Genomic DNA, 10,759 nt, shown 5'->3' with positions numbered 1-10,759 from the left:
CACCAGAGTAAATTGTTTTAAAAATAAAGATGAGTTTTCAGGAAACAGAGATAAGCAGGTTGTTGCTGTTAAGTGCCATTGAGTCTGTTTAGACTCATAGGGACCCTGTATAGGGCTTCCGAGACTATAAATCTTTATGGGAGCAGAAAGCCTCATCTTTCTCCTGCTGATTGGCTGGTGGGCTCAAACTTCAGACCTTATGGTTGGCAATTCAGTACTTATCCTACAGAGCCACAGCGCTCCCTCAGGCAGATGGTGGTGGTGGTGTGTCCTGGGGCCTGTTCCAACTCATAGCAACCCTGCAATATAGGGTTTCTGAGACTGTAAATCTTCACAAGAGCAGAAATCCTCATCTTTCTCCTGTGGAACTGCTAGTTGTTTTGAACTGCTGACCATGAGGTCTGCAGCCCGACTCATAACCACTACTCTACCAGAGCTCTTTCAGGCAGGTGGTAGGGATAGTGAAAGTGTGTGAAGGCTGCAAGGAGAGGGACAGTATAAGAAATTATTTTATTTTATAAGTGGACACCAAAACCTGGGAAAAGAACTAATTTGCAAAGCTCTTTTTATTAATAATTGTTACTTTTGTTATGTGCCATTGAGTAAGTTTCGACTCATAGTAACACTGTATAAGTTTCCAAGGAGCAGCTAGTGAGTTTGAACCGCCGACTTTGAGGTTCAAACCAACCTTGTGGTCTAGTGCTTATCCACACCAGTTAATTTTGCATCCTTTAATACCCACCACTATTGAGTCGATTCCATCTCATAGTGACCCTGTATAGGGTTTCTAAGACTGTACATCTTTAAAGAAACAGACAGACTCATCTTTCTCCTGAGGAGCAGCTGGTGGGTTTAGACCACCAAGCTTGCTGATTAGAAGCCCCGATGCCTAATCCACAGTGCCACCAGGGCTCCTTTGTATCCTTTTAAAGATCTTTATTATCCTTCTTTCAAGATCATTGATTTACGAATCCTAGTTCTCTCTCTCAACTCAATCTAGATATAAAAGGGTCACAGGAATCTGACTCCAAGGCAGCAAGTGTTTGCGCTGCCAGCCGGCTCATTCCATTCCAATAATGTGATCTCACCCATTTGTAAAAAGAAATGATTCTGCTAAGCCTCAGATATGTGTGATGGTTAATTCACCCTAACTTATGGTGAACTTCATTTCATTACCATTTTTGTTGAGAGGGTGAAAACAACTGCTAAAGTAACAAAGAGTTTCCTTTCCAGAGGCTGCTGGAGAAAACCACGTTAGGGACAGAGCAGGAAGCTAACAGGCCAGCTTCACAGCACCTCAACACCTGGCATTTGACTCAACAATTCAGGAAACTGAGCACAAGACACATTCTGAGAAAAAGAACAATACTAGGCCTAATGCGCTGGACTGCAAAGTTGGTCTGAACCACAAGGTCGGAGGTTCAAGCTCACCAGCTGCTCCTTAGAAACCCTATACAGGGTCAACATGGGTTGGAACCTACTTCACAGCACTAACAGCAGCAAAAGCAGACCACCAAAAAAGGGTGCAAATGAAGCATATGTGTTGCCTAGACCCTGCCACCAATCAGAATTAAACCTGAGGGAGATAAGCTAAAAACCCTATGAAGACGAAGAAAAAACAGGTCAATGAATCCTCTCTCTCACACAGGAAAAGACCTATGAAGACGAAGAAAAAACAGGTCAATGAATGCTCTCTCTCACACAGGAAAAAGCTGCCCGCTTCTCTTCTGAGAAGTGTACTATTCATAGTTTAATAAATCTGACTTGCTACTTACTTGCTGCTTTTTGTCTGTGTGTGCTGTTTGCACCAACCTCAAGTGGATCTTGCTAGAACTGCAGAAGTCAAATATTGAGCTCTAAAAACTCAGGCTGTCCAATTTGAGTTCAAATCCACCAGTGGCTCCTCAGAAACCCTATACAGTATCTCTATGAGTCAGGCCCAACTCGATTGCACTTAACAACACACCAGCAGATTATACTTCCTCTGACTGTATGTAGGTGGTTTAAGGTCAAAGGGAACTCTCCTCTTGGTTTAAAATTTTTTTCCTGGATGCATCAAAAATCCACCTGTTGAGTTTTTCTTGTTTTGTTTGTTTGTGGAAGCATCACAAATAGTCCGGAAAGCTGGAGGCACTGGTTAGAGAACTCAAGTCTACTGGTTGAAATGCCAAGAGGCCTCAGGCCACATTCTCTGAGACCTAGATCTATATTGAGACAATCAGTATGTAGCTTTGGGCAAGGCTCTGCAAATCTTGGGATGCAGTCTCCTTGTTTCTACCTCCAGGCCAGGGCTGACTCTCACAGGACAGTCTCACTCTGGCTCCACTACAAGTCATATAGCCTCTGGATTTTTGGCAGACACTTGTTGCTTTGCACTTGTTTGACCCTGCTTTTTCCCATCTCCCTTTCCCCCATACAAAGTGACATTCCCCTCCTTCTGCTGCTAATCAGACATATGGCGACCCCATGTCCCTCAGTACAGAACTGGACATCATTAGGGTTTTTCAGTGGCTGATTTTTCCGAAATAGATCATCAGACTTTTCTTTCAAGGTAACTGTGGATGGAGAGTCCTGGTGTGATGTTGTAGGATAAGCACCAGGTGAGTTTGAATCTTAAGGTTGATGGTTCAAACCCACCAGCTGCTCCTCGGAAACTCTATACAGGGTCGCTCTGAGTCAGAACTGACTAGACTGCATATCTGGATGGACTCAAACCTTGAACCTTTTAGTTAGCAGTGAGTGTTAACAGTTGGCACCATGCAGGGACTATACCACTCACAAAAATGTTAAGCTTGAAAAGGTTAAATTAACCTTTATTAGTTTCCATTATAAATGCCACTTCATTCTAAGGCACATGATTTTACTATATCTGCCTACTTACTGGTTTCGGGGAGGATTTGGTGTGCTGATTTACTGTGTCTGCTTTCCTTAGTTAATGTTCTTTGTGCTGTCCTTGCATTCCACAAAGGTTTTCCTTTTACAATTTTCCTTCCCCTGGGAGATGTTTGTTTTCCTTCTGTGAGGTGTCTGGCCCAATTCTTCTTACAACATTTTGCGTCCATTTATCAATCACTAATGTCCACAGCCACCACCACCACAGTGTTGTTGTTGTGAAGTGCCGTCAAGTCGGTTCCAACCCATAGCGACCCTGTATAGGGTTTCCGAGGAGCAGCTGGTGAGCTTGAACCACCTACCTTACAAATGGCTTTGCAGTCTGGCGTATTAACCCACAGCGCCACAGCAGTGTAGACCCTCACTATTTGTGTACCGAGCAGCAAACACCTTCTCTATTCTTGCAGCATCCAAGCCCCCCTTTATGCCTCCTGCCCCACTCCCCAAGAGAGCTAAACCTTACTTTCTTTCTGGGTAACAGATCTAAGGCTTTTGACCCACAATTCACTTGAGAGTCTGCATTTCTCTTGTCGCTGTAGACTTTAAGAAGGTGTTTCTATTTTTCATTGTTTTGGGTCACTGAGTAAGACCCTATGGCGGAGTCCTGGTGTGGCGCTGTAGGTTAATGCACTGGACTGCAAAGTCGGTTTGAACCAACAGTTCAACAGTTTGGCAGTTTAAGCTCACCAGTTGCTCCTCAGAAACCCTATGCAGGGTCGCTAGGAGTTGGAACTGACTCAACATCACTTAACAACAACAACGCCCTATGCTAGAGGGCAGTGGCTCCATGAGATAAGCACTGGACAGTGAATGACAAGGTCGGCACTTCGAGCTCACCAGCTGCTTCAGCAAACATTTAAAGCCCCAGAAACCCTATACAGGGTCACTAAGAGTCAGAATCGACTTTCAATGGCAATTAACAACTTGCTCTGCATTCTTAACATTTTTATAATTGCATTAAGTGTTGACCTCACCCATCCAAAACTGGCTTTAAGAGATAAGAAAACAAAATGCAGGCACAGCCAGAGCTGCGGATAAATATTAATCATACAAGGAATTTTTCAGAAAACAGAACCACAATCAGTGTTTCCAGTAAGCCGCCTCCATGTTTTTTTTTAAAGCATAGAGGTCAGTTAGGAAAAAAGAAAACTAATAAATATCACCAGACATTATTCTGCCATGAATAAGTGGAAGAAAATGAAATCTCAGAATGATGATGAGTGCCACGGTAGAAGTCTTTCCCAGGAAAGCAACCAAACCCAACCAGACTCATTGCTGTCCAGTGATTTCCAACTCAAAGAGACAGCTAGCTCTACTAAATGCAAAGCCAGATTAAACCAGAGCCAAAAAAACGCCTCAGATCTGTGAAAGGTAGGGGAGCAGTGGCCATCCATGTCTACTGAGGCATGGTCATAATCCCCATTCTTAAGTATGTATGAAAAGTAAAAACAGCCTCCTTCTCCTCAAACTCTGAGAGTTCAACTACGAAAATCAAACCATAATAGATGAGATAAGACAGATTCAAAAGGCATCTTAGAGACAAAATGTTTCCCACACCAGAAGCAGAGAGTACAAGAACTCCTCAGTAACCTTATCGATTTCATTAGCATCTCTAAAGAAAGAATGTGTCAGTCAGAACGGGGATTTGGTATGGACCCCAAGAGAAGAAATGAGAAATTCGAGGAGAACTTTAGCTGAGTGATTCTCTATGGTCCAGTGGGGGAAGGGCTCTCACTCACATGCACTGGGAGTGTTTGGGCCACCTAACAGATGTACCCCTCATGGGGAGATGAGCTTTCGTGATCAGAGTAGATGCCAGCACATACATTCTCTCCATTCTGAGTCCAAGATCACCAAGCCATCCCCTGATCATAATTAGACTTCCTGTTTAGTTTTCCTGTAAGGATATATAAAGTATACTGGTTGACTCATGTTCTACTTGGGGTACTTGTTCTATTTACAGTGGTGTTTTTCAAAATAACTTAATGTATTAGCATTCTGGTTTATATCCTTCAACTTCTATTGAATTCGGATAATGTTAATGAATATTCCAGAAATCCAGGAGCTCAGGGATACTGTTAATGGCCAATTTCTGGATCTGTCAGACTGGGGGCCAGACTAAACCATGGTACATTCCCCCCAAGGCAATGAAAGCTTTCTAGATAATGCGGCAGCATGCTCCTCCATATCACCAAATGCCTCTCTCTAACATGATTAAGATCAATAATGGTCAAATATTTCAATTCTATTTGAATATACTTGTACTGTACACATTAAATCCTCACAACTCACTTTTTTTTGAAGCTGGAATTATTTCCTTTTACAAATGGAAATTGAGGTTAAGAGGCCCAAGGTCACACTATTTACAAATCACAAGGACAGATTTTAGCCTCAGGACTGTCTTCCTCTAAAGGTTCTGCCAGAAGAAGTAATTAAAATTTCATACCACTATATATAGGAGTCCTGGTGTGGTGTTGTGGTATAAATGCTAGAACACAAGGTCAGTTTGAACCACAAGGTCGGCAGTTCAAACTCACTAGCTGCTCCCTGGAAACCCTATACAGGGTCCTTGTGAGTCGGGACCACCTTGTGAGTCAGAATCACCTTGATGGCTCTTAACAACAACAACAAATATACAGATGGCAGAATCTAAAGTCAACATGGCTGTTCTTTATAGCAGGAAACAGGACAGCTCTGTCTGGGCTTCATTCTATTACCAGAGTCCTGTCACACTCATCAGGAATCTGGATTTTACTGTCAGTATTAAACAGATAAATTCCAATGCTCCAAAGTTGGGCTTTGGTAGCGTAGTGGTTACGAATCGGGCTGCGAACCTTAAGGTCAGCAGTTCGAAACTACCAGCCGCTCCGCGGGAGAAAGATGAGGCTTTCTACTCCCGTAAAGATTTACACCCTCGGAAACCCTGTACAGGGTCGCTATGGGTCGGACCCGACTCGATGGCACTTAACAACAACAACAACAACAAAGTTGGGCTTTGGATTCAAGTGCCAAGGTTAAGTTCAAAGCTTTCAAAACACTTCTAGGAACATGAAACAGTCTAATGGTTCTAAATTTTTCATACCCATTTGTTTGAGTATTGGGTCGCCATGTTTGAGATGACTGCTTTCTTGATTCAAACCTGTCTTATGCGCAGAGTTGGCCAATAATGACATAAATAACAGCAAAAGCAACTATTGCTACCAGGAGGCACCATGTAAAATATAATTTAATCTTTCCTGTCACCTTGTAAAGTAGTTATTTCAATCCCCATTTAAGTAAGGAGTTCTGGCCTGGCACTGTAGGATAAGCACTGGACTAAGGGCTTCTAGTATGGTGCTGTAGGATCAGCACTGGACTTCAAACCACAAGTCGGCAGTTCAAACCCACCAGCTGCTCCTTGGAAACCCGATACAGGGTCGTTATGAGTCAGAACTGACTCAGTGGCACTCAACAACTACAACGATAAGAATAACCACAAGATCAGTGGTTCAAACCCACCAGCCACTCCTTGGGAAATCGATATAAGCTCACTATGAGTCAGGATTGATTTGACGGCACTTAACAACAAGAAGAAGCTTTGGTAGCATAGGGGTTACGAATCAGGCTGCTAACTTCAAGGTCAGCAATTTGAAACTACCAGCTGTTCTATGGAAGAAAGATGAAGCTTTCTACTCCTGTAGTGTAGTGGTTACGAATTGGCCCTCTAACCTTAAGGTTGACAGTTTAAAACTACCAGCCATTCCGCGGGAGAAAGATGAGGCATTCCGCTCCCATAAAGATTTACAGCCTCAAAAACCCTGTGCAGGGTCACTATGAGTCGGAACTGACTCCATGGTACTTAACAACAACAACAACAAAGATTTACGGCCTCGGAAACCCTGTACAGGGTTGCTGAGTCAGAATCAACTCCACTGCACACCACCACTTCCACCACCACTACCACAACAAAGTAAGCAAACCCTTCAGCATGAGGAAATAGAATCCAAGTTCATACTGCTAGGTCATGTGATTCTAAAGCCTAGGTTTCAAGTTACTCTGAATCACTGGCTAACAGAAAAGTAACCCTCTAGTTAGCTGGTCAAGAAGATACCCTAGACCCAACCCAGTAAAATGAGAGGAGAATCTTGAAAACATAGAAACATGGTGGGTGGGTTATACCCAACTCCAAAGAACAAACAAGTTGCCATGGAATCGGATTCATGGCGACCCCATGTGTTGCAAAGTAGAACTGCTCCACGGGGTTATCTGGCCTGTAATCTTCTGAAAGCTGATTGCCAGACTTTATTTCTGCTGTGTGGCTAGGCGGGTTTGAACTACCAACCTTTGGATTAGCAGACAAGTCCAAACCATTGGACCCATAACTATATATATGTATTTTTTTTCCCATAACTACATTTTTTTCTGTTTTCAGGATCTGCTGCTCAACTGAGCAAAGAGTAACTTTGTAAGCATTTGAGGAATGAGGAATGAATGAAGCAGAAGAGAATGGTCCCAGAGAAGACTGTCTTTGGTGGGATGAGAAGGCCTGCTTGCTTTTCACAAACTTGTTGTTGTTGTTATGTGCCATGGAGTCGGTTCCGACTCATAGCGACCCTGTACAGGGTTTCTGAGGCTGTAAATCTTTACGGGAGCAGAAAGCTTCATCTTTCTCCCACGGAACAGCTGGTAGTTTCAAACTGCTGGCCTTGCGGTTTGCAGCCTGATTCATAACCACTACACTGCCAGAGACTTCTAAAGTCCCAGCTTGGTATGGCACTGTGGGTTAATGCGCCAGACTGCAAAGCCGTTTGAACTGAAAGGTTGGTGGTTCAAGCTCCTTGGAAACCCTATATAGGGTCGCTATGGGCCAGAACCAACTCAATGGAACTTAACAACAACAAAGTCCTAGCCAGGAATCCTGGTGTGGCGCTGTGGGCTAATGCATCAGACTGCATAGTCGTTTGAACTGCAAGGTAAGTGGTTCAAGCTCACCAGCTGCTCTCTGGAAACCCTGTACAGGGTCACTATGGGTCGGAACGCGACTCAATGGTACTTAACAACAACAAAATCCCAGCCAACTTCAACATTCTCAAATATTGGAACACTTAGCTGCCTAAACCTAGTTAGTATAGTAGTGTTAACCAAAGGTTTAGAAGGGGAAGGTAACATTGTATCAAACACCATGATGAAGTAGGCCTAGGCCCATCTAGACTATTCTGGCTCTTTAATTTATCAGCTCTGATACCTTCAGTAAGTTACTTAACTCAAACTGGGGATCATTGTACCCATTTCACAGGGTGTTTGTGCAGATCAAACGTGCAACCACAGGACAAACACCGTGGTTTGTAATTGTTACTATTGTTAAGTGCCGTGAAGGAGGTTTCAACTCATAGGGGCCCTATATAGGGTTTCTGAGGAGCAGCTGGTGAGTTTGAACCATCCACCTTAATGTTAGCAGTCCAGTGCTTATTCTACAGTGCCACACCAGGACTCCAGGTTCATAATGATGTCGTTATGTGCCATTGAGTCAATTCCCATTCCGAGGAGCAGCTGGTGTGTTTGAACCACCTATCTTTCCATTAGAAGTCTAGTGCTTATCCTATAGCACCACACCAGGACTCCTGGTTTGTAATGGTGTTGTTGTTGTTGTTAAGTGCCATTGAGTTAGTTCTGATTCATAGCTACCCTCTACAGGGTTTCCAAGGAGCAGCTGGTGGGTTTTTAGTACCAACCTTGCAGTTAGCAGTCCAGTGTGTTTCCTAAAATGCCACATCCTTGTTTGTAATTTGTTGTTGTTAAGTGCTGTGGAATCAATTCCCACTCATTGTGACCCTGTGTAGGGTTTCCGAGGAACAGCTGGTGAGCTTAAACTGCCAACCTTGCAGTTCAAACAGCATTGCAGTCTGGCACATTAACCCACAGCGTCACACCAGGACTCCAAAATAATAATATTAACAATAACTCCACAAAATTTTGATCCTGGGAGTATGACGGTTCTTTTAAGACAGTAAAGTCAATTACAACTCAAGTCTTTTCAACAGAGAAACCATCCACCATTGCTATCAAAAAGCAGTACAGTAGACAAAAGGGGGAATGCTCTGTTTGGATACAAGTTGTGGTGTGGCTGAAGCTAGTGGAATGCCACCTGAACTTCCAAACCAACTGCTTTCTCTAGTCCCACAATGAGACGAAGTTTAGTAGAGCTCTGACCACATTTGGGGAAAGTATAACGTGAGTTATAATCCTACCAGGCAGATAGCTGTTGAGAAAGTCAGTGTTTCAAAAGACAAGCAACAGTGTCTGAAATGGAACATTCCTTGTTTTCACCCCACTTCCTCCTCACATCCCATTAGGTGGGAAAGAAAAAAGAGAGGAGAAGGTTTACCAATCCATGCACAGAGATTTTAAAAGCACCTGGCCACCAGGACGCTTTTCCTGAAAGTGTAGTCAGGGCAAGGAGCAAGTGGAGGTGAAGTGGTAGGAGGGACAGGATGGTGTCAGCCTATCCTACCTTCGTACCACCAGCCTGAGGGTCTTGTAGGATCCTTTCACCAGGGAAACAGCCTCCCTTCTCGAGCTGCTCAGCGCGACCTCATTGATGTGCACAACCTCGTCGCCAGCCTGCAGTTTGGAGCGCACAGAGTCTGCTTTGCCCCCTTCTTCAATCTGCTCGGAGAAGAAGAAAGAGCAAAGACTGAGTTTTGGTTGGGCCTGGGGGCCCCAGGGCTGCCCCGAGGGCTGCCTAGTCTCTTGCAAAGCCAGACAGACAGGTTAAGACCACGCCCCACTCACATCCAACCAGACTGTAAGTAGCCGGAAGACAGGGATTGCTACTTGCTTTCCGCACCCTCTAGAACCTGTGCGAGAGGGTGCTCCTTACAATTAGTTGAATGAAGGAAGGAACTCAGCTAACATTCAAAGGCACCAGGGACACGACACTGGGGTTGTATTTCAACTCCAAAAGTGCGTGTAAAGCGACTATTTTATTCCTTTAGCAGTTGAGTTCTTCTCAGTTTTGGGACTAGAATTGTAATCCAGTCAACATTATTTAACATGGCTTTGTGCCAGAATGGGAGAAAATGAGGCTGTCTGCAACCAAAAGATTTAAGGCCTCACAAACTGTGGAGCAGTTCTGCTCTGTCTCTCCAGAAATCGGAATCCACTCGACGGCAGTGGGTTGCATTTGGTTTGAGTTTTGTGCCAGAAATTGTTCCAGGTGCTTGAGATACATCAGTGGAGAAAACAGAAAAAAATGTCTGTAGCTCTCACACTGAGGAGGTAGAGAAGGGAAAGCAGACAATAAGCTTAATAAACAACTAATTGAGGTAGTTTGTTTGAGGATTAGTTCTGCGGAAGCAAAAAAGCAAAATAATAATCAATCTAGTGCCATATGCCAATGGATACTTGTGGAATGTCATTAAAGATGAAAGAGAAGAAGAAAAAAATAAACAATACAAACTCATCCATAATTTATCTTTTTCAGTAACCAAGGAATTATCCGTATGTTCAAAAACCTTCAATAGCTCTTAATAGATCAAATTCTTAGAATGAAATTTGTAAATTTGTCTACTTTTTATTATTCTATTAAAATTACGTATGGTATGGCTCTGTAGGATAAAGCACTAGACTGGAAGGTCGGTTTGAACCACATGGTCAGTGGTGCAAGCTCACCAGCTGCTCCTCAGAAACCCCATCCAGGGTCTGTATGAGTCGGAACCGACTCCACAACACTTAACAACAAAAACAACATGTGCATATATGGTATGGTGCTGTAGCTGGACATGGAACCACAAGATCAACAGTTCAAACCTACCAGCTGCTCCTCAGAAACCCCATCCAGGGTCACTATGGGTCCAAACCGACTATGTGGCACTTAACCACACACACA

At 43.6% G+C, this 10,759-nt stretch overlaps 1 protein-coding gene across 1 annotated transcript in view; it reads right to left on the bottom strand.

Annotated features, from left to right (window-relative positions):
• The window catches only part of SHROOM3 (shroom family member 3), a 585,172-nt gene that overhangs the window by 313,217 nt on the left and 261,196 nt on the right, over nt 1–10,759 (bottom strand). Inside the window, exon 2 of the mRNA XM_006871583.1 lies at nt 9,383–9,537. Within this exon, the coding sequence (XP_006871645.1) occupies nt 9,383–9,537 (155 nt within the window). The remainder of the gene's footprint in view (nt 1–9,382; nt 9,538–10,759) is intronic.

Source organism: Chrysochloris asiatica, unplaced genomic scaffold (assembly GCF_000296735.1).
Source record: "Chrysochloris asiatica unplaced genomic scaffold, ChrAsi1.0 scaffold00169, whole genome shotgun sequence".
NCBI classification, from domain to species: Eukaryota; Metazoa; Chordata; class Mammalia; order Afrosoricida; family Chrysochloridae; genus Chrysochloris; species Chrysochloris asiatica.
This window is presented reverse-complemented; position numbering and strand designations above follow the sequence as displayed.